This window comes from Podarcis tiliguerta (assembly GCF_965153285.1).
Source record: "Podarcis tiliguerta genome assembly, chromosome: 10".
In the NCBI taxonomy this organism is placed as follows: Eukaryota; Metazoa; Chordata; class Lepidosauria; order Squamata; family Lacertidae; genus Podarcis; species Podarcis tiliguerta.
Window position 1 is genome coordinate 73,300,284 of NC_139543.1, and position 23,594 is coordinate 73,323,877.

A 23,594-nucleotide genomic window follows, 5' to 3' on the forward strand; every position below is an offset into this window, starting at 1 on the left:
GCCACCTCATGAGAAGAGAAGGCTCCCTGGAAAAGACCCTGATGTTGGGAAAGATGGAGGGCACAAGGAGAAGGGGACGACGGAGGACGAGATGGTGGGACAGTGTTCTCGAAGCTACCAGCATGAGTTTGACCAAACTGCGGGAGGCAGTGGAAGACAGGAGTGCCTGGCGTGCTATGGTCCAGGGGGTCACGAAGAGGCGGACATGACTAAAGGACTAAACAACAACAAAGTATCTCCAGTATCTCTGCTGCCTGAGACCTCCAGGTATAGGGCAGTATATAAATTCAATAAATTATTATTATTAATAATAACAACAACAACAACAATAATGACCAAGAGTGAGACACTTAAGGGCAGGGGCCTAATAGGCTTCACACAATGCCAAGACATCGGGGGGGGGGGGTTGCCCTGACTGGACGCTTGACCACTTGGGAAGAAGCACCTGATCTATCTGTCCCTTGCAAGCAACTGACTATCGCCTTTGGGCTTTGTAGCTGGCAAATAGCACGGCATCCAAGGCTGCCTCTGGAAGGGTAGGGGGTACTGCAGAGCCCTCCCCCCCGCCCACTTTGTGCTGCTCCTTTCTAGCCAAACAGTTGCCAGATTGGCTGGAGCTCTCATTACAGCCGTCAGCCGAAGCCCAGGCTGCTGTCAAAGCGACATGCAAGGCGGCGCATTTCTCCTTGGCCCACCTCATTAGCGGCTGCCTTCTCCATCCTAAATCTTCTGTGAGGTTTCTCCCCAACCCCCTTATCCACTGGCCCTTTCCACATGGGCCAGGACAAAAACGGCGGCCCCACCCAGGACTTAGCCTAGCTCCGCATTCCCCATAGCAGCCCCACAAAGCTCTCCATGGGGCAAAAGGTGCAAGAGGGCAGCTTATTACCATGCCATCTGCTTGACACTTTCACAGATTTTATTTTCCATTTGGGCACTCGGCACTTTGGTGCAAAAGCAAAATGCAATTACAGTGGTGCCTCGCAAGATGAAATTAATTCGTTCTGCGAGTTTTTTCGTCTTGTGAATTTTTTCGTCTTGCGAAGCACCACTGTGCACTGAAGGTTTCCCATAGGAATGCATTGACGGTTTTTAAAAAAAGGCGCAAGACATTTTCGTCTTGCGAAGCAAGCCCATAGGGAAATTCATCTTGCAAAGCAACTCAAAAAACGAAAAACTCTTTCGTCCTGTGAGTTTTTCGTCTTGCGAGGCATTCGTCTTGCGAGGTACCACTGTAAAGTTTTACTTTAGAAAGGTTTGCCGTTGGAAAGTCATGGGAGAAAAGTTCCACACTCAGCGATGGTGGTCCACTGGCCCTTGCGGGACAACGGTAGGCAGGGAGGTCAACAGCAGGTGGCGCCAGAGGCAATGGCAGGCAGAGCTGACTAATCCTGGTTTCTCCCTGCTGAGTTTCACTGAGGCTAAGGCGTAGGGATGCGGGTGGCGCTGTGGGTTAAACCACAGAGCCTAGGACTTGCTGATCAGAAGGTCGATGGTTCAAATCCCTGCGACGGGGTGAGCTCCCGTTGTTTGGTCCCTGCTCCTGCCAACCTAGAAGTTTGAAAGCACGTCAAAGTGCCAGTAGATAAATAGGTACCGCTCTGGTGGGAAGGTAAATGGCGTTTCTGTGCGCTGCTCTGGTTCGCCAGAAGCGGCTTAGTCATGCTGGCCACATGACCCGGAAGCTGTATGCCAGCTCCCTCAGCCAATAAAGCGAGACGAGCGCCGCAACCCCAGAGTCGGCCATGACTGGACCTAATGGTCAGGGGTCCCTTTACCTTTAAGGCGCAGGCAGGCAGGGCTGCCAATCCCTGAGCATGAGAGAAGCCAGGGAACTGGCTGGAAGGAAACGGAGGTTGGCAGGGCAATGCCCGCTCTGCCCGCACAAGCCAGCCCCCCAAGCACACACCGCCAGGTGCCTAAGGGCATTAAGATGTGCCTACTCAATCCTAGCAATGTCATCCCTTTGGAAACGGGGTCCAGGAAGGGGGTGGTGGAGCAAGCAAAGGAGACCAGGCTGCCCACATCCAACTCCCAAAACTGCCCACCAGCCGCATGGCAGAAGAGATCAAACACCAGGATGCAACCGTTGGGGGACAACAGCCTTTGGCTCCTCACCCCGTGGACCGTCTAATATGGAAGTTCCCTTTGGGGCGAACGGGGGCCTCACCCGGCCCCCAGTCCCAGGGAAGGGCCCGCTCCCCTTCTCAAGCACAAGAACCGCCCAATATTTTATGACAAACGACCCGGCGCTGCCCATTATTTTTCTCCCAGTCACTTTGATCGATAAAGGGAAAAGGGTGAATTGCTATTGATCGGCCCAACACCTCCCAACGCTGCTTTACAAATTGCAGGCAAGCAAGGGGGGGCAACGTGGGGGAGCCTTTTGCCCTACGGGACGGGGGAGATGCTGCTGGGGGGGGGGCACACGTGCCCCTAACGGGGAAGCAGGATTTCTGGCCTGGCTCTCCGGGACCAGGAAGGCCTGCGGTCCTGGCCAGATCTTGGCCTCTCTAGTCCAGCAGAAGCCGGGCAGGGAGGAGGCTGACCTGTGGCCCCTGCCCCCTCGCCCCCCCCCCCCACGTGGGCAACAGTCCAGCAGGGCTCCAAAAGATGCCAGGCATGAACTCGCCAAAAGAATGGCTCCTCAAAACGTCTCAGGACCGCAATACCTCAAGGAGCGCCTCTTTCCATATGAACCTGCCCGGACCCTGAGATCATCCTCTGAGGCCCTTCTTTATGCACCTCCTCCTTGAGAGGTCCAGAGGATGGCAGCCCAAGAACGGGGCCTTCTCTGCAGTGGCTCCTCGTCTGTGGAATGCTCTCTCCAGGGAGGCTCACCTGGCGCCTTCATTATGCACCTTTAGGTGCCAGGCAAAAACATCCCTCTTTAGCCCGGCCTTTGAATGCCCTTTTCAAATGTGTTTGAGGGGGGGTGTTATTGGGTTGTTTTTATTTTGTATTTTGTGTTTTTTCTATAGTGAGTTTATCCTGTGAACCACCCTGTGACCTGTTGGTATAGGTAATAAATAAATAATAATAATAAATAATAATATATTAATAATAATAAGGAAAACTTCTTCAGGCAGCACCTAGTTAAACTATGGAACTCACTGCCACAGGAGGCAGAGGTGGCCATCAACTTGGATGGCTTCGAAAGAGGGTTGGACAAATTCATGGAGCAGGAAATGGCTATTGGTAGCTCCTAGCCAGGAGAGCAAAGCTTTGCCTCCACAGTTGGAAGCAGCCGTGCTTGTGAATCCCAGTTGCTGGAATCTGCAGGAGAGGCGAGTGGCTCTTGGGCCCAGATCCTGCTTGCTGATTTCACAGATGCATCTCATTGGCCACTGGGAGAACAAGACGCTGGGCCAGACGAGCCATTGGCCAGATCCTGCAGAGCCTTCTTAGCATTCTTTTCTCCAGCCAACTCAAAGCTCACAAGCTCCCTCTTTCTGCCTGGCATCCCATAGTCCCTCTAACTGCAGAGAGACAGAACCTTGTCCTTGGAACACGAAAGGAACTCCATCTCACTCCTCTCCTGCCAGGCGTTTCATCCGCTAAGCCCATCCCAAGATGGTCTTGAAGCCGATTCAGGTCCCCCAAAGACCTTTCGCCCCACAGCCCTTCCTGGCTTGCCTCAAGTCCCCCTGCAGCCAGGACAGGGAGAAAGCAGCAGGCAGGGCGCGGCCAAGAGGGGCGGATCGTGGCCACCTCGTCTGGAGCATCAGCGACTGGAGCACAGGGGACAGGCCACGGCAGGAGGCCACCCAGAGGCCACGCGCCTGGGTGGCTCTCCACGTACGAGAGGGAATCCCTTTGGGGCCCATTGCAGTCCTCTCTGCCCCCCTCCCTGGCTGGCACCAGGAAGCAAGCCGTAATGCCTCCTGGTGCCCCGGCTGCTTCTCCTGGCCTGTCTCTCTCGTGGGCTTTTGCTCGCGGGGCTCCAGGGCCGGGCAGGACTCGGCGGCTGCCGCAAAACGTTCGAATTCTCTCCCCGGGGGAACCCAGCGCTGGAAACTAATTCCGGTGGATTTCTGCTGTTTTTACAAACTGCCTTCATTCTGGCTTTAGTGATTCACCTGCTATATTTCCAAGACGCATATTCTTTTATGTGCGCGTAAGCCGTTCTCCCTGCCTTGGTAAACGCATTACGGCGATAGGGGAAGGAAAGAGAGCCAGCCGAACGTCACGTGGGGCAGCCTGGCCCTAAATTTAACTCCGACAATAAATAATCAAAAGGAAAACAGCTCTTCTCCCCGATTCCTGGAGGACCCAGCAGTTAGCAAAAGAGTTGCAAAGCTGCTGACCTGGCAGGGGCTGAAGTGCTGAGATTATTACAAGAAAACGTTTAAATGTGCCCTGGGCGCCAGAGGAAAAGAGGCAGGGGTGAACTCTGCAGCGCTTTAAGCTGCTGAAGGATTAAAGCCCGGGCCTTGGAGCTCCGTCGCCTTGGCCCCTGGGCGGAGAGGGAGGAGGGAAGCAGGAAAAGTGTGCACTAAGCACTTGGCCCCCGCCTCCAGCTCAGACTAAAAATACAGAGATGACCCTGTTCTAAAAATTACCATTTAGCACCAGGAGCTGGCGTGGCCGCCAAGCCAAAAATCCATATCCCATCAGCTGTAATGGGCTGCTAGTCACATTGCCTTCTTGGAAGCGGCTGCCCTGCTCCGGAGGCAGCGCTCGGAAGACTTGCGCAGCAAGGTGGCAGCTGCGGATGGAAATTCATTAGGGACAGCTCCTGGGAAGCCAGTGCATTCATCACAATTAAAGGCGCAGCCAGGAGGCTCTGCTGGCAGGGCTGGAGAGCAGGAACGGACTGCAGCGGGCATCGCTGCTCTGCCCTGCCCTGCCCAGGGGGCGGGTTGAGCCTCTGCCAGGTGTCCCAAGCAAGGTACCAGGCCGCTGCCGAAGGAGCTGGGCAGGCGCTACCCACGGGTGGCTGTGGCACAAGCACAGGCAGTGAGCCACCTGCAAAAGTGGCCTTGGTGGGGAAGACAGCTGGAGCAAGGCTCCCCCAGGAAGGAGCTGCCACATGGATTCCCATCAGAGCCTTTCAAGACCCCCCAGGTGCTGCTGGTGAGGAGAGGCGACCCGACAGGTAAGGAGGGTAGAGGATCGGCAGGGGGGGCTCGTTCTCATCACGTCACAGCTCTGCCTGGGAGGGACTCACTCGCCCCCTTGGGACAAATGGGCAGGACCTCCCAAGCTCCATCGAGGGCCTGGAGGTGGTGGGAGGATGGATGGCGGCTAACAGACTGAGGCTGAATCCTGATAAGAGGGAAGTACTGTTTTGGGGGGACAGGGGGTGGGATGGTGTGGGGAATTCCCTGGTCCTGAATGGGGTAACTGTGCCCCTGAAGGACCAGGTGCGCAGCCTGGGGGTCATTTTGGACTCACAGCTGTCCATGGAGGCACAGGTCAGTTCTGTGTCCAGGGCGGCTGTTTATCAGCTCCATCTGGTACGCAGGATGAGACCCCCCTGCCCACAGACTGTCTTGCCAGAGTGGTGCATGCTCTAGTTATCTCCTACTTGGACTACTACAATGCGCTCTATGTGGGGCGACCTTTGAAGGTGACCCAGAAACTGTAATTAATTCAGAATGTGGCAGCTTGACTGGTGACTGGGAGTGGCCGTCGGGACCACATAACACTGGTTCTGAGAGATCTGCATTGGCTCCAGTATACCTGTATTGGTCCAGTATACCTGAAGGAGCATCTCCACCCCCATCGTCCAGGCCAGACACTGAGGTCTATCTCCAAGGGCCTTCTGGCGGTTCCCTCCCTGAGAGAAGTGAAGTTACAGGGAACCAGGTAGAGGGCCTTCTTGGTTGTGGCGCCCGCCCTGTGGAACGCCCTCCCACCAGATGTCAAAGAGATAAACAACTATCCTACTTTTAAAAGACATCTGAAGGCAGCCCTGTTTAGGGAAGTTTTTTTATATTTAATGCTGTATTGTTTTCAACACTCGATTGGGAGCTGTCCAGAGTGGCTGGGGAAACTCAGCCAGATGGGCAGGGCATAAATATTATTATTATTATTATTATTATTATTATTAACGAAGGCAGGCTCCCCTCCCCTTTCCCTCCAGGCCTGACAGAACTTCTTCCGCATCTGCCGCTACCCTGAGTGGGACACGGAAGCCTTTGCACAGAGCTGGATCCAGAGGGAAAAGAGGCCATTAATTAAGGGAGCCACCCGAGAGAGCCAGCCTGTGCTTGGCAGGCTGGCAGCAGGGAGGGAGGAACCGGCAGGCTCTGCTGAGCTCAGGAGAAGAGCAGAGATGGGGCCTGCGAGATGGACAGAGGCGGGGGAGGGGAGAGGACGGGGAAGGGCATTTCACACAGCAGACACAGAGAACGGCACCCCTGTGCTACCGCCGTGGGACCAAACTTGGCCCTCCAGCTGTGTTGGGACTACAATTCCCATCATCCCTGACCACTGGTCCTGCTAGATAGAGATGACGGCAGTTGTAGTCCAAAAACAGCTGGAGGGCCAAGTTTAGCCACCCCTGACCTGGACGCTTGGGTCGCTTCCGCTGTTCTCTCCTGCAACCCCAGACCCCACCAGATCTCTCGGCGGCACTGGAGGCTTGGAAGTCAGCCCAGGAGGCATACCTGAGCATGCCAAGGGGCAGGCGAGAGGCTCAAATATGGGGCGCCCACAATGGGAGCTCCCAGAAGCATGGCAGTGGCCTGCCGCCCTCGGCCAAGGCAGGAGGAGTCCTGGTGCAAAGCTGGCTTTCTGGGCAAACGCAGCTGCCGCGCTGGCATCACTGCAGTGCCCTCTCTGGAAATTCCTCAGCCCCAAACCTCCCCTGAGAGGCTGCAGACCTGGCTCCCTCTCCTGCCACCTTACACTGCGTGGGCCAAAGATGCCCCCCTTCCTTGTGGGGCATAGGCTGAGGTCGCACATGCACAACACCCACAAGTAAATAAGTGTGTGTGTGTGTATTGGAATGGGGAGGGAGGGAGGGAGGTCCTCCTGGCCTCTCGGCCCCTCTCCAGACCCACGGGGAGCATCTTGGTTCATCATTCATGTTGGTAGCTCTCAGCAGCATAGGCTGGGCCTGGTAAAAGGCCCTCCTATGCCTGTGGAGGAGAAGCGCCTCCCCTGGGCTAAGAACTGCTGGCTGCTATGAATAGAATAGAATAGAATAGAATAGAATAGAATAGAATAGAATAGAATTTATTATTTATACCCCGCCCATCTGGCTGGGTTTCCCCAGCCACTCTGGGCGGCTTCCAACAAAATATTAAAATACAGTGGTCTGTTAAACATTAAAAGCTTCCCTAAACAGGGCCGCCTTCACGTGTCTTTTAAAAGTAAAATAGTTGTTTATTGCCTTGACATCTGCTGGGAGGGTGTTCCACTGGGCAGGTGCCACCACCGAGAAGGCCCTGTGCCTGGTGCCCTGTAACCTCACTTCTTGCAGTGAGGGAACCGCTAGAAGGCCCTCGGAGCTGGACCTCCATGTCCAGGCTGGATGATGGGGGTGGAGACGCTCCTTCAGGGATGCTGGACTGACTCCCATGCCTTCCTCTTGCTCCTCTCCTGTCACCCCAATCCCCAAGTGTGTGTCTACGGCGCTTGGATTCCATCCGTGGGGTGACCCATAGGGGCTGTGCACAAGCAGGCGGGCCCCGGCCCCGTGGAAGCAGCTGGTCTCAGGAGTCTCTCTCCCCCCGGAGTGGATGATGATGAAGAAGAAGAAGAAGAAGAGTTTGGATTTGATATCCCGCATTTCACTCCCCTTCAGGAGTCTCAAAGCGGCTCACATTCTCCTTTCCCTTCCTCCCCCACAACAAACACTCTGTGAGGTGAGTGGGGCTGAGAGACTTCAGAGAAGTGTGACTGGCCCAAGGTCACCCAGCAGCTGCATGTGGAGGAGCGGGGAAGCGAACCCGGTTCCCCAGATTACGAGTCCACCGCTCTTAACCACTACACCACACTGGCTTTCCAGGGTGCGCTGGCTTTTCTCTGGTTGGCGGAAGGTGTCCAGGAGTCTCCCCACATGCTTGGAAGGCCCAGAGGACCTCTCGCTGGCCACAAATTCGAGGGAGGCACCACCTTGTTTAGGACCCCTCTGCTCAGACACCCTGGAGAGCAGCCCTTCTGCTGTTGCTGCTGCCACCATCTAAGCTGCCGCCGCCACCACCAGGCCGGCAGGGACAGATCTCTCCAAGCAGGACCTCTGCACCCACCTCCTCCGCTTTCTCACCCAGGACAGGCCCCGCCAGTCTCGGGTGCCTGCCCACGCCTCTCCCGAGGGTGTTCATAATCCCATTTCACGCCCCATCGCGCTCCAGAGGAAGCCGCCTGCCCGTTTCATCCATCAAAGGCGATGGAGGCTCCAGGAGCCACCGGATTGGCAAGGGCTCTCTTGGTGGCACCCCCTCCGTGTCTGCAGAGAAGGGCCTGATTCTGCGCCTACTCCAGCCTTCCTTCTGCAAGGAGTCTCTGCCCACTTTCTAGGCTGGGGTGACAGTGCCCAAAGGTCCTCCATGAGCTGCTATTGCTTTTATTATTTATTTTTTAACAAATATTTTTTATTGGTTTTTACAAAACAAAAACCAAAATAATAAAAAGGGGGGGGGTACTTCTGCCATATCCATATATGAGATTCTCTGCCTCTCGTGACTCCCCCATCCCCTGCACGGGTCCTTAAAACAGTTCTTCTGAAACTACCGGTACTTCTCATTCCATTCTCCACATTTTCCATTTCTCTAAGCTGTCCGTATTTTTCGTTTCTTTACAACGCATTTTCACAGTCTAGCTAACTGTATTTTTATTTGTATACAATGGTCTCCTAAGTAAATTATAATCCCCCTCCCCCAATTCTTTTTAAAAGTTGCTATTGCTTTTAGAGCTCCAGGCCGTGAGTAAACCAGAACATCGGGGAGTTTCCTACTTTGCAAGGAGTTTTCAAAGTAAGGAAGCATCCGAACGACGGTTCTTCTCCCGTCTCCCCCTCCCACAGTCAGATGTGACCATGTCTGCTCAACCAGCTATTATTATTATTATTATTATTATTATTATTATTATTTTATTTACAACATAGTCCACAACAACTCATACATACAAACAAACCCACCACCATTGACAATTTAATTATCAGAATTAAACTCCTATCCCCTTACACAAAGAAAACATAACATAAAAATAAAATACTTCCTTTATCCTGTAAATGGCCTCCTTATTTGCTTCTTGTGTACTGTTTCTTTTATATGTGATCATTACCATTTTTCCTAATTATGACTTTAAAAACCACAAAGTCTCCTATAGAAATTAATTGAAACAAGCCCAGGTTTTATTTGGGGGCAAAGTAATCTCTGCATTTCCCCCATTCTCTTTGGAATTCTTGTCCCCTAATTGTCTCTGCTAATCTGGCCAATTCAGTATAATCTAATAATTTATCCTGCCATTCCTTTTTTGCTGGCACAAATTCTTTTTTCCAATTTCTGGCAATTAAGGTCCTCACCATGCCTGTGGCATAAAGGAATATTTTTTGAGCCTCTTTTGCTATACCTGTGTCTGTTATTCCTAATAGGAAAGCTTCTGTATTTTTTCACAAAATTATATTTAAACATTTTTTTTCAAGTTCATCATATGCTATATCCCAGAAGCTTTTGATTTTTTCACAGGTCCACCAGATATGCGTAAGTGTCCCTTTTGCTTTACCGCACCTCCATGCATTGGAATGCTTTCAAAGATTCTTCATCCATCTTATAATTTGGTGACCTGGGCTCCTTTAGAAGCAAGGGCCAGATACAAACCGAATAAACAAGAAACGAATTCTGGGCAGAGGCTTGCCTGGGGTACCCTGAGCAACTGCGCCCTTGCCACCCACACGGCCTTGGCCAGGCTGGAAGGAGGGAATCCGCCTGGCGCAAGGGGGGGGGGCAGGGGGCCTGAAGCCTGGCACCAACACTCAGGCGCTCTGAAGACGACCCCAGAGGAAGAGCGAGGCTCGTGCCAAACGGGAGCATTTCATCTCCGCAGCCACTCAGCGAGGTGGCTGCAGAGGGCATCTTGGCTCCAACATTGCAATTATGAATCACAGCACAATGACACCAAAGGCGCCTGGCGTGAGGCATGCGCCCGTTTCAATCACGGAAGTACGGCAGCCCTCGTTGGCGGCTCTTCACATGCCGGTCATGCTCCTAACGAGCAGGGGGTCTGAACTGGGGGTGGGTGGGTAGGAGAGGAGACTGGGCGCCTCTGCGCATGGTGAGCACAAGCAAACACCCCCTGTCCCTGTTTGCAAAGCACCAGGCACTCAGGCAGCGGGTCAGGGAGACGGCAGCCTGAACACAACCCGGCAGCCGGGCAGGGAGGAAAGAGAGGGCCAGGCCTTACACCAGAGGAGGAATATTGGCAGGCAGGAAGTGGGCGAGCCCCTCCCATCTCCAAATCTCTGCATTGACAGATTAGTCAGCAAATGGCTCTGGCAGCCAAAGGAGGGCTTTCTTGGGGGCTATCGGCCGGGAACTTCTGGGCCAAGACCAAGGGGGGATCTGGGGGCAGCTGCTGTGGCAGGGGCACTGAGCTCCGCATCCTGCTTTGCCCCAACCGGATGCTCCAAGAGGAAGCCCATGGAGACGGACCTGAGTGCAGCAGCAGCAGCAGCGATCTCCTCACTTGCGATTCCCAGCAAGTGCCGTTTAGAGGAGAGCAGCGCAATCTTCGCCGGAGCCTGGAAACGGTGCTGCTGTGAACACGCCGTAATCAGAGCCCTTTTCAATCAGGCAGCCACCTCCCCTTCCGAAGGTTATTTGCTACATCAGCCTCCCCTCAAGCTGACACCCCCTCCAGGGGGGGCCTTGTGAACACCTGGAGACGGAGAGCAATACCCGCTGACCCCTCAAGCAGGCGCAGGCACCACCCACAGCCTGCCCAGGACCCCCCCCCCAACGATGCTTCTGTCTTCTCGCCAAACATGGGACACAAATGGCCAAAGGGCTGAAAGGATGTTGAGCGCCACTTGCGCCTCCTCTGTGCCCACATGTGAGAAGTTTCCTGTTGCTGCCTTTGTCCCAGCGGCTGGAAGAAATGTCTTCCCTCACCCACAGGCCACCCCACAGGGGCTGACTATCGGCCAACTACGGCCAGGCCTTCCTCCTCACGGAGTCCACTTTGCTGGGCCAGCAGAAGAGGCAGCCTGCAAAGTGCGCTGCGTCCTTCCGACAAGCAAAGTGCACGAGATGCGTGCCACGCCAGCTCAGAAGCTGCCGTGTCCTTGCCAAGGTAAGGATGCCTTGCGGGAAGAGATTAGCAGCCACCCAAGAAGCGGGGAAGTGGCTGGGGAGGGGGCGAAAGGAGGTGCATTTCTGCAGTGGGCCTGCGTCTGAACTGGCAGATCGAGACCCCAACTCACTCACCCCCCCAACACGGGGGTGGGATTTATTTACCTAGACCCTCCACTTGAGAAGAACCTTCCCCAAGTCGCCTGCCCTCAACGCTGCCAGCCCCTTCCCATTACTACAAGAAGGCGCAGCAGGAGACGTCTGGAGTCTTCCCAAAATCTGAGAGGCGGTTACAGACTTGCTTCGCTCATTTTTTAAAACACGCTCAGGTGCCCTAACCAGGGAGAAGCCTCTGTCATCACAAGTGCCGTCTGAAGCCCGGGCATGATGGGAGAGGGGTGCAAAGCAAAGAAAAGTGCCTCTAAGCATGTACAGACTACTTGTCGTGAACACCTTGAGAACTGAGTCATCCAGCCATGGTCACAACCATCTCTGAAGGTCCTCCCAGTGGAGCAACTGCTAAAAGGCAGGGGCCGGGGCTTGAACCTGCCTCCTGGGAGCCCCCGCCTGGTGTAAGGGGGGGCAGTGGCAGCCCAGCCCAACCCCTGGCGGAGCAGAACCACCCTCTGGGGCTGTGCCAGTCCAGAGCACCCCGGCTCCGGCACAAGCAGAGCGAGGCAAGCGCAGAAAGGCCCTGGGAGAGACCTTTCCGCTGGCAAGGCAAAGCCGTCCAAGTGACTGACGGCTGAGAAAGGTCAGCCTGTCCGAGGCTGGCAGCTTTGGGTGGCACAGAGTTTCGACAAGGCGCCCCAGCGGTTCCTGAGCAACTAGCCCTGATCCAAAGCCAATTTCAGGCTAACCGTTAAGAGGGGCAAGGAAGGTCAACAATGCAAAAAACGACCCATAAATATTCTCCTGCTTGAAGCCAGGAGAAGAACCAGAGTCATGAAACCAAGGCGGGCATTTTGTTGGGGAGGGTGGCATGTGGCTATGGTGTTTGGTGGGGTGGGGGGCAGAAGGGGCAGGCATCAGGGAGGGAGGGAGGGACCCTGGCCTCCCTCTGCCTAAGGACATCCACTCTCATCCCAGGCTCAATTCCTTGGCTTCCCCCTGCCTGGAAGAGGCCACCTGTTCTGAGTCCAAGCCCCCCATCCTGAAACAACACCTTGGCCGATTTGGGGGGGGGGGGGCCTCTGGCAACCTCAAATGCTCATTTCCACACATGCAGATGAAGGCGGCTCACACCACAAAAGACAATAATATTCTGGTGCCAAAGAACCACACACAAAACCACATTTTGCCAAGTCCTGGGAAGGGAGGAGGCTTTGGGGTCCCTGGGAGCACCAGCCCCCCTCCAAAGTGACCCAGAGGCAGCCTCACGGGCTCAAATGCAAGGAGGCTTCCTCCTCCCTCCCCAAAGCAAGCCCAAGGCCCAGCAAAACCCGGCTGGGCCAAGTCGTGGGGCTGCTCCTGTGCCGCTTCCCCCTGGCACCCGGGTTTGTGGCCCCGTAAGCCCAAGTCCCTCTGCCCACGAAGCCAACTGGACCCCCGCGGAGCCACATGCTTAAGCTGAGCCCAGTCTGCGCAGCCGCAACTCGCCGTTTGCCAAGCCCGGGCCAGAAAAGACAACAACTCTCCGCGCCATCCCACCTGGCAGCCTCTCTCTCTTGAGCAAACCCTGGCCCAGAAGGAGGGCAAGAGCTGGCCCCCTACCTCTCGCTGCAGCACCAGCTCCTTTGTGAAGAGAGTGGCCTCTTCGCTGAAGGGCTCCCCCTCCTGGACCAGGCCGGGCAGGTTTCGTGCTCCACGGGGACATTCGATGCCTGAGGAAGGAAGCAGAGGGGCAGGGAGAGAGAGGGAGAGAGAGAATTTCAGTGAGCTTCCTTTTCTTTCCTGACTTTATCAAGTTCCTTCCATGCTAGGATGGATGGCCGCCCATCAAGGATTCGCTCATTGCAAGACCAGATGACTCTTTGGGTTCCTTCCAACAAGACCTTTGGAACAAGGATGTTTCCTCAGCATCACCCAACCTGGTCTGCCCCACGGAGGACCTGAAGGTCCACAAATGACAACACTTTGGAGGTCCCAAGTCGCAAGGTCTCAGCTAGGGCCAGGGCCTTTTCAGTACTGGCCCCAACTTGGTGGAACGCTCTGTCCCAAGAGACCAGGGCCCTGCGGGACTTGACATCTTTCCGCAGGGCCTGCAAGACGGAGCTGTTCCGCCTGGCCTTTGGCTTGGACTCAGTCTGACCCTTCTGTTTCCCTCCCCTTATGGTCTTGATTTATTGGCTACTTTAAAATGAGGCTGCATTTTAAACTGGATCCCCCCCCCCCATTATGTTTTTACTGTAATTTTACTGAGCCCAGCTCTGGCTGGGGAATAAATAAAATTTTTAAAATTATCATCATCATCGAGAGCCAGAAAAGGAGCTCCCCACAAATGGAGCAGAGACCCAGCAGGACCTGCCTTGGAGGGGAGGCTTGCCAGGACCGCCTGGCCGGGCCCAAGATGGAGCCTTGGAGGCCGCCTGGCCAGGCCTGGAGTCCCCTTGCAGCCACCCCCCTCAAGGACTGCCCCCCTCATCCTCCCAGGGCAGAAGGCGGTCCTCTGCAAGGAGCCCTGCACAGACCTTGCTTCCGCCGCACCCCATCCCTGAGCCGGGGGGGAAGGACTCCAACCGCCAGAGGCTTCTGGGGAGGATCTGGGCCAACCGACAGGCCCCCCAGGAGACAGAGCAGCTGGAAAGGCCAGCACCCAAGGGCCTTTCCGTGGGTGCAGATTGTAAGAATAATTTATTATGTCTACCCCGACCATCTGGCTGGGTTTCCCCAGCCACTCTATTAAAAACACAATAAAACATCAAACATTAAAAACTTCCCTAAGCAGGGCTGCCTTCAGATGTCTTCTAAAAGTCAGATAGTGGTTTATTTCCTTGGCATCTGATGGGAGGGCATTCCACAGGGCGGGCGCCACCACCGAGAAGGCCCTCTGCCTGGTTCCCTGTAACTTCACTTCACGCAGGGAGGGAACCGCCAGAAGGCCCTGAGCTGAACAATGGGGGTGGAGACGCTCCTTCAGGTATACTGGACCGAGACAGTTTAGGGCTTCAAAGGTCAGCACCAACACTTTGAATTGTGCTCGGAAGCATACTGGAAACCAATGTAGGTCTTTCAAGACCAGTGTTATGTGGTCTCAGCGGCTGCTCCCAGTCCCCAGTCTGGCTGCCGCATTCTGGATTAGTTGTAGTTTCTGGGTCACCTTCAAAGGTAGCCCCACGTAGAGCACATTGCAGTAGTCCAAGCGGGAGATAACCAGAGCATGCACCACTCTGGCGAGACAGTCCGCAGGGAAGGAGGGTCTCAGCCTGCATACCAGATGGCGCTGGCAGACAACTGCTAAGGACACAGAATTGACCTGTGCCTCCATGGACAGCTGTGAGTCCAAAATGACCCCCAGGCTGCAAACTGGTCCTTCAGGGGCACAGTTGCCCCATTCAGGACCAGGGAATACCCCCCACTCCTGCCCCCTGTCCCCCCAAAACCAGTACTTCTGTCTTGTCAGGATTGAACCTCAATCTGTTAGCCGCCATCCATCCTCCCACTGCCAAAAGGTGCTGGCCCTGCTTATCTTAGTTCAAACATGCCCTTATCAGTGCTCTCCAGGACAGAGCTTGCCAGGGGGGCCAGAGGTGGCAGGGGCTACTGGGAACCCTCACAATTGCCAAAAGTGGGGCCAGTGGGGAGGCGAGAAAAGTCGCAAGACAAGGATGCAAGGCTCTGGGTGAGACAAGTCTCCCGTGCCAGCTCCTGCCTGTCAGGGGCTGCCCCCTCCACCCCCAGCCTCACAAGAGCAGCCGCCGCGACTGCCCTCCTGCCAGGGGGTAAGCTCCTGCCCCACAGCGGCGGAAGCGCAGCCCCAATCCACTTCCATGCTTTGGTGCCTTGCCAGGAGGAGGAAGGCTGGAAGGGAGCCAAGGCGAGCCACTTTGGGGGGCTCCTTGGCGCAAGGCAAAGGCGCCCGGCCAGCCTTCCCCTGCGAGGCCGCTCAAAATAGCCCTGCGATTCCCTCCAAGGCAGCGAGAGATGCATTTCGCCTGCGGCTCCGCAGGCTCAGCCCCGCGCATGATGATCAGCCGAGGCTGAAGCTGGCTGCCGAGCCGAGGCTTCCGGACGGGAAGCCATTTTTCCCTGGAATAATTTAAGGAGCAATAAAGCCAGGAAAGCAACCGCTGGGACATAACCTGAAATAAAGGTTTAGTGAGGCGGATGCGCCGCTGCCACGGAGAACAAGGAGGACGGGGGTCCATAAAAGAGCTTTATAGCAGCTGCGGCGGCATCTGTCAAGAGCATCAACCACTTGATGCGCAAAACGTCCCCGCTGGGGAGTTTGGCTTCCTCCCGGGGGGAGCGAGGTGGGGCAGTTCGAGGCAGGAGGAAGATGTGGCCCCAGAGACTCTGCGAGGGCCAAGGGAGGGAATAAGCAGGAGGGGGGTGAGGAGGGGGTGGCCCTGCAATACCCCCAGAGCCTAAATTCAGGCTGAGGTGGCACAGAGTCCCTGGCAGAAGAGAACCTGACCGGGAGAAGAGAAGGACGCCCCCACCCTCTCCTCCGCAGCCGGGACATCCTCCTTTCAATGTTTAATAGGTTATTGTTATTTTAGTGTTCAGTTGGAAGCCGCCCAGAGTGGCTGGGGAAACCCAGCCAGATGTGCAGGGTATAAATTATTATTATTATTATTATTATTATTATTATTATTATTATTATTATTATTATATTCACATCATGGCTTGGAGGCATCCAATCGACAAACTTTCAAAGCGGAGCTTCTGGCAGCAGTTGCAGGGCCTGCATTGTGGATGGCCCCTTCCAACCCTGCAGTTCGAGGATTCCTGTCCCAGAAGGCAAGACTTGCCTGCTTTGCTAGATCCCTTGGAGCTCAGGGGGTTCCTGTGGGTCAGCAAAGTCTTGGGGCTCCAAACCTCCCCCTTCCAAGCAGCACAAACCACGTTTCCCGGAGGGGTCCCCCAAGGCACAAGGTGGTGCCCATGCTTCTCCACAGGCTGCGGGCAGCAACAGAACCATAGAGTTGGAAGGGACCCCTAAAGGCCATTTAGGCCACTCCCTACGAGGCAAGAACTGCCGCTAATGCTTCTCTGGCAGATGGCCACCCGACCTCTGCTTGCTTGTTTAGTCGTTTAGTCGTGTCTGCCTCTTCGTGACTCCCTGGACCAGAGCACACCAGGCCCTCCTGTCTTCCACTGCCTCCCTCATGTTGGTCTCTTCGAGAACACTGTCCCACCATCTCGTCCTCTGTCGCCCCCTTCTCCTTGTGCCCTCCATCTTTCCCAACAACAGGGTCTTTTCCAGGGAGTCTTCTCTTCTCCTGAGGTGGCCAAAGTACTGGAGCCTCCGCTTCAGGATCTGTCCTTCCAGTGAGCACTCAGGGCTGATTTTCTTCAGAATGGAGAGGTTGGATCTTCTTGCAGTCCATGGGACTCTCCAGAGTCTCCTCCAGCACCAGAATTCAAAAGCATCCATTCTTCGGCCATCAGCCTTCTTGATGGTCCAGCTCTCACTTCCATACATCACTACTGGGAAAACCAGAGCTTTGACTATACGGACCTTTGTTGGCAAGGTGATGTCTCTGCTTTTTAAGACCTCTGCTTAGAAACCTCCAATCTGGCTTTTTATATGAAAGCAGGCTGCTTTTGCATCAGGCTCCCCACCTGGCAGGAGGGCTCATGAGATCGAGAAGGCGAAGAAGCAGAGGCCCAAGCGATGCCAGCTTATTACCTGTAATAGCTGCCTCTGCCAAGTGCTGGCCGGGCGCAGCCTGAGAGGCAGGGATTGTTTCTGCTACATGATTAGAGCCGCAGAGGCAGGTCAAGTGCCGATCCATCAAGATTTGCGGGGAAGGAGGCGGAACCCCAAGAGGGAGCCCAAGCAGGCGGCCTCTGTCGTTTCAGCTTCGCCAACGCCGGGTCCCAGCCAGATTCCTAGCAACTGGGAGGAACGACTTGTCCCCCTGCCCAAACCATCCACCTTGCCTCTTCCACGCCCGCAGGTTCAACACAGGCCACCCGGGAAGATGGAGGGCGGAAGAAAGGGCCACAGGCTCCGGTGGCTCACAGCCCAGCCATGGCCAGGGGCCCCATCACCAGCAAGTAACATACTGCTGCCTGGCCCCCCACACATGGGGCAGCCAAACTGCCCTGCCTGGCCAGTGGGGGAGACCCACAGGAGACCCCTGCCTTGGGGGCTGCTCTCTCCTTCCGCTCACACCCAGCGGCTCTGCACTCCTCCTTGCAAAAAGGAGTTTGCTAAGAGGCGCCGTGTTTCCCTGCTTAGGCTGTCTGTCTTGTTTGTTGGTTTGCCGCCCCAAGGTCCAAGACCGGGACGGAGCATCAAAACACAATATTCAGAACGCTTTAAAACAACTCCCAGCCGTGAAAGGAGATGGGTCCTGAGAACGTGTGCCTCCAACTGCTAAGGAAGTCGGGGGGCAAAGAGACGGGCCTTTTGCATCCTCCGGAAGCTGTGCAATGAAGGCACCAGCCGCACCTCTGTGGGGAAGGCGCCCCAGAGTTCTGGGGCTGCCACGGAGAAGGCCCCTTCCCCCTGGGCCACCACACAAACCCTGAGCCTCTGAGGGGGGAGGGACCCCCAAGAGGGCCCTCAGGGAAGGAGGCGGCCATTCAGGTATGTGGGGCTGGAGTCGTCTAGGGCTTTCAGCACCAATGGAAGCGCCTGGAAAGGATCCAGTGCAGAGGATTTAATGCAGAATTCTCCTGCGGGTCCATAGCGCAGGGGGCCCCCAGATCCAGGCCGGCTCCTGCCAGCCCAGGCGGCCATCAGCCCAAACCTTACTCCGTGCTCAGAAGACGGGGCTCTGTTTTCTCCCTCTGCCGCACGTCCAGAAGAATGACAGCGGCGGAAGTGGCAAGGTTAAGAATCTCTCCGCACAGGTGACAAAAGGATTTAGAAGCAGGCTCCTGCCAGAGACGCACGCCGGGCAAAGCCAGGGAACAGCTGGGCGACGCCACTGCCACCAGCCGGAGAACCTCCCAGGTGGGCAGCAGGGCAAGGAGGGCGGAGAGGCACTCTCCGGGGGCACGGCAAAAGCCGCCTGGCCTCTCGACAACAGCAAGGCAAAGAGCCCCAAGAGGGAGGGCTCCTGAAAGAGAAGGGAGGCACTGCCATGGCAGGAGGGGGCAGCCACACACCCCAGGGGCAGGCGCAGGGATGCACCTTTGTGCGAGCGAGTATTTTGCAGGTGCCCCTTGGGGGAAACCCACAAGCTGAGCCCTCTTCTCCCCTCCTACTACTGAGTCCCCTTCCTCTGACCACAGAGGCAGAGCCTAGTCCTCGTGGCCGGTAGCATCCACCGGCCTCCTCCTCCTCCAGGAATTGCTCCCTGTGGGAGGGAGTTCCGCAGTTCAGCTGTACGCTGACTGACAAAGGGCTTTCTTCGCCAACCTGGCCTTGCAAACTCTGCTGGCCTCGCAGGTCCTGTGCCAGGGACGGCTGCAGCACCTGCTGAAGCCAGCCCAGCCCTGGGCACCAACTGCCCGGCAGACCTCCCTGCTCCCCACTCCCGGCTCAGGCAAGGCTCCTCAGCAGCCCCTCTCTCCCAAAGCACCACCTTGCAAACTGGGAGCTGGGCCTGGCGTGGCACAGGGGTCAGAGGGGGCTGGGTGCTCTCTCCCCAGCACCCACCACAAAGCCCCCGGTCCAGACAGCCGCAGGCCTTGCTCCTGCCAGAGAGAGAGAGAGAGAGAGAGAGAGAGATGCTGCTTTGCTGCTCCTGAGAGAGATAAATATAGCACAGGAGTTTTCTTGGACTGGATCGAGGGAGAGAAAAGCATTGGAAAGAAATAGGTGAATAAATCAGAGGGAAAAGTGCTTTGTGCAGCAAAATCGCTGCACCCAGCGTTGCCACATATTAATGACCCCGGGGAAAGCTGGCTCAGGCTGCCTTTCACATGCGATGTTCCCCAGCAGACTGACAAGCGAGGGCTGGGGCAGGGGAAGGATGCCGCTGGCGGGGAGGGGAGCCCTGCCTGACCCCTGCCAGGACCAGCAAGGAAGAGCATGGCAGAGGCTGCGGGGGGGGGGGGGGGCAGAAAAGTCCTGGGGAGCAGCTTCAGAGCAAACCCAGCACAGCCGTAGGAGCACAGAGCTAGAACAAGTGGCCTGGCCTCGCTGAGTGCCTGCCTCCCCCCCAAAAAGCACAGACAGCCCAGAGTGGAGGACAAAAGGACAGGATTCTAGAGCTGGAAGGGATCCAAAGGCTCATCTAGTCCACCTCCCTGCAATGCAGAAATCACAGCTATCAGGGAACAAGTCCCTGATTCAGAGGAGAGAGGCAGGTGAGACCTCAAGGCACACGGGAAGAGGCTCCCTGGGCAAGAGAGAGGTGGAGCAAGTCTTTCTAAGAGAACAGCCATTCCTCAGGTGAGGAACCGATCCTTCGCCTGCATCTCAGGCTCCAGGAAACGGGACGTTTGCCAACTGGGGACACAGAAAGATGGGCTTGCAATGGGGGCCTGGGCAACACGGCGACTCGCCTGCCACGTGCAAAGGCTGTGGGCAGGACATCGGAGCAGCCTCTCCCCTCCTGTGAATTATTGTATTTTAATATTATTAAAATTACAGTATTTTAATATTTTGCTGGAAGCCACCCAGAGGGGCTGGGGAAACCCAGCCAGATGTGCAGGGTCCTATTATTATTATTATTATTATTATTATTATTATTATTCCAGCCACTGGCATTCAGGAGCATTGCAGAGCCACTGGTCCTCTTTTAAAGCCTCCCAGGTGTGTGGCCCTTCCTGTCTCCTCCTGTGGAAGCAAGTTCCACTGTTTGCCTCTGCGCTACGTGAAGGAGGAATTCTTGTACCTGTCCTAAATCTTCACCTTCCATGTCATTGGATGTTGATGAGTCCCAGCGTCACGAGGGAGGGAGGAAAACTCCCCTCTGTCCCCAAGCCGCCTAGAGAGGACAGCAGGCGGGTCGGCGAAGGTGGCGCATGCCAGCGCGCTTGGAAACATACTTGCGCAAAGTGCCGACGGGGGCCGAAATCCCGGAGAAGCTTCTCCGCCACGACACCTGTTCCTTGGGCAGGGAGAGCTCAGGAGCCTGGAAGGACCAGAGGTGCCCAGGAGGGGGCTCCAGAGTGGCGAGGCACTGGGGGCAGCTGAGCCCCCACGCAAGGGCTGGTGCCACTTGAAGATGCGCCATGGAGCGCTCGAGATGGCAAGGGACGCCGGGCCGTTCTTCAACAGACTTCTGGGGAGCGTGGGACTTGTGACAACTCCATTCCTAAAGGATGCTGCTGCTGCTGCAAACGGCTCCAGATAAAGGGGGATTGGGAAGATTTGAAAGCTCCAGCCTTGGAGAACATGACAGCAATTTAAAAGAGATGAAGGGGCCGCAGAGGAGGAGGAGGAGGAGGCGCTTGGGGAGGGACACAACGCCTAGGTGTTTATATGCTAATTCCGGGAGCCTCTCAGCCCAAAGAGGGAGCAGAAGGCCCTTCGCTAAATGCGGAGAGAAATGTGGGGAGCATATCAGACGCAAGTGGGGGCAGGGAGAGAGGCTTGGCTGCTGGCAGATAACTCAATGAAAGAATCAACTCAGCATGCCGCAACAGTGGGGGGAAAGGTAAATTCCGTGGCGGAGATTAGAGGGGGGGCACAGAATTGAAAATAAAGCTGCCTGCCAGCCTTTTCAGGCCTTTTATACAGACCTAGGAAGCAGCCACATTTGGAATCGCCAGCCAGGTTCCGGTGCCTGCAGAGCACAAAGGATTCCGCACAGCTAAAAAGGGGGCTCAGGAAAGAGCCATCGAGGGGCTGGGGGAACTCCCTTGTGATGGAAGGGTGTCAGGATTTGGGGCGCGGGGGGGGGTATTTAGAAAATAAAACAGAAGGGTGGGAGAAACCATACAGGCATGGAGAAAGGGGATGGAGACATATTCTTCTCCATCCTAAGGCCAGAAGGCGGGGGCGACCCAATTAAACGGGCAGGCGATTCAGAATAATAATAATAATAACCTATTTTTTTTCATATCCAGCCCATCTGACTGGGCTGCCCAGTGAGAAGGCGAAGGCTGGAGGTAGTCTGGAAGGGAAGAATCTCTCAGGCCTGCCATAAGAGGGGCCGGAGTCCAGGCAGGCAATCGGCCGGACACCACACTCGGCCTGCAGGTGGCAAGGAGCACACCAGCCAGCAGACGGGTGAGAGATGGACAGAGATGAGCAATTCTGTTCCCTGCAGAAATCTGAGCAACGAGTAAATGTCTCGCAGACCATTTCCAAGGCCAGCATACGACTGCACCATGCGGAGAGAGGGAGTTCTCCAGGACACGAAGGGCATGAGGCTGCCTGGGAAACCTTGGGGGGGTGGGGGGGTCTGGTGCCCTGCAAAGCCCAGAACTTGCAAAATCTGCAAGTGGGAAAAGTCCTCCACGCCTCATCTGGCCAAACCCCAGAGCAGCAGAGCTCCCGTTGTTTGGCCACTCGAGGCACCTTTGGCTTATTTACCCAGAAATTGCAAAACCCCCAGAGCAGCGCACTAAAGGGGAGACCGTTCCGCCAAGACCCATGTTAACTTCCTGCGCTCCCTCCTGCAGCAACGGTGAAATTGTTCTGCTCTTAAGTGGTTCTCACAATGGAGAGCCTGCAGAAGGAAGGAAGGAAAAGAAAAAGCATTTCCAGAAGCTGCTGCAAGCAAGTCCTTCCGGAGGGGGAAATAAAATTAAAAGGCGCAGCATTTCTCCATCCCGCTCGTGCCTCCTGGGCCCTGGGCAGTCTGGCCGGGGGTGGGCAGGGAGGGAGTCTCCACAAGAGGCTTCCACAAGCATCTTCTGCTGCCTGCGGGGCTGTGCAAAACAGCCTGCATTGCATTTGGGGAAATGGCTCCACAGCCGCCCCCCTCCAGCTCAGATGTCTGCTAAAATTGCAAAAATGCTCTTCGCTTTAAGATCGGGGGGGGGGGGGAGATGCCAGAGCGAAAGATTTGATATAAAAGCATGAACTGAACATGATCTCCAACTCAGGAATATGCCGGCTGACATACGGGGAGGGGGGGGGGGCCCTCAGCAGCCATCAAAATCCACATGCGTCCCATCAGCGTTGCACTGCAAATTGAGAGGAGTTGGGGGGGGCACCTTCTCCATCTCTGCTCCCTTTTCCTCCCTGCTCTGCCCAGGAATCAGCAAATGTATTAATCTGAGCCGCGAGATGAGAGATGCAGTTTAAAAGACTGCAGCACTTGGCTGCCACCGCTCCTCTCCCTGGGGTCTCAAAATAACTCCGCCACAAATCAGTTTTCCTAAACCCTCCCAGCCTGGCTGCCAGGAATACGACAATAAAGGCAAGACAGCGGGACTTATGTAACCAGGAAGGCCCAAGATCTATGTGCAGGGAGGGGGCAGGCTGAATCCCAGCCCCCTCTCACGGGGAGGGGGGCACAGCACTGGGGCTGCCCCAAGCGGGGGTCCTGTGCCCTCGCTGCCACCCCAGAGGAGGACACAAGCATGCCGGGACTTCATGGTCCCCTTCCGGCACACCTCCCAGCGCTGGGCTGCCTTGGAGAGCCATGGGCAAGGGCCAACTGACTTTGCCTCGAATGCCTCTGCAGCCATATTCGATACCGGGGGGGGCACCCTGGGGAGCCCCCAGGCAGGAGGGGAGCAACTGTGCAGGAAGAGGCCAGGACAGGTCCAGCTGGCCAGAGGGAAGGAGGCTTGGGGGTCGTCAGCTTCTCAGGCAAAGGGCACACTCTGCACAGAAAGAGGCCGGTTGTTTGGGGAGGGGGTTAGAGGAAATTCCTGGGGGGCCCCCGGCTCCTCCTGTCCCCCCAACCATCCTGCTTACAGATGGACAGCACACAGGCACCTTTCCTGGGCAAATTCTTTAGCCGTGATTCCCACATCGAAGGGGTTGGGCTAGATGCCTCTGGGGCTCCCTACAAATCCTTTGATTCTGGGGGGCTCAGGGTGCTCACCCCCCCAAGCCCAGTTCTCTCTGGGCCAGCTCAAAGAATGGTGGCGCCTGAAACTGGGAAAACCAAGCAGCCTCTGCCCAAAACTAGGTCAGCTGATCCTCTGCCAGCCTTTCATGGAGCCCCGACCTCCGACCTCAGACTAGGTGCCCATCGTGCGAAACCTGCAAGCAGGATTCTCACGCTCTCTTTTAAGGTTCTTGTAGTGTAGCAGGAAACCCCCCCCCCAATCATTCAGTTTGTACAGACTTCACACACACTCACACTCACACACTACATACGCTACACTTCTGTTATAAATTCATAGAAAATCAACCATACATCAGATTTGCACTGTTCCACT

At 55.8% G+C, this 23,594-nt stretch overlaps 2 protein-coding genes across 2 annotated transcripts in view; both read right to left on the reverse strand.

Annotated features, from left to right (window-relative positions):
- Positions 1-23,594, reverse strand: part of LOC310659082 (uncharacterized protein) — a 332,609-nt gene that overhangs the window by 83,490 nt on the left and 225,525 nt on the right. The window lies entirely within an intron of this gene.
- Positions 1-23,594, reverse strand: part of SND1 (staphylococcal nuclease and tudor domain containing 1) — a 223,322-nt gene that overhangs the window by 50,360 nt on the left and 149,368 nt on the right. The window contains exon 16 of the mRNA XM_083401914.1: positions 12,957-13,066. Within this exon, the coding sequence (XP_083258040.1) occupies positions 12,957-13,066 (110 nt within the window). The remainder of the gene's footprint in view (positions 1-12,956; positions 13,067-23,594) is intronic.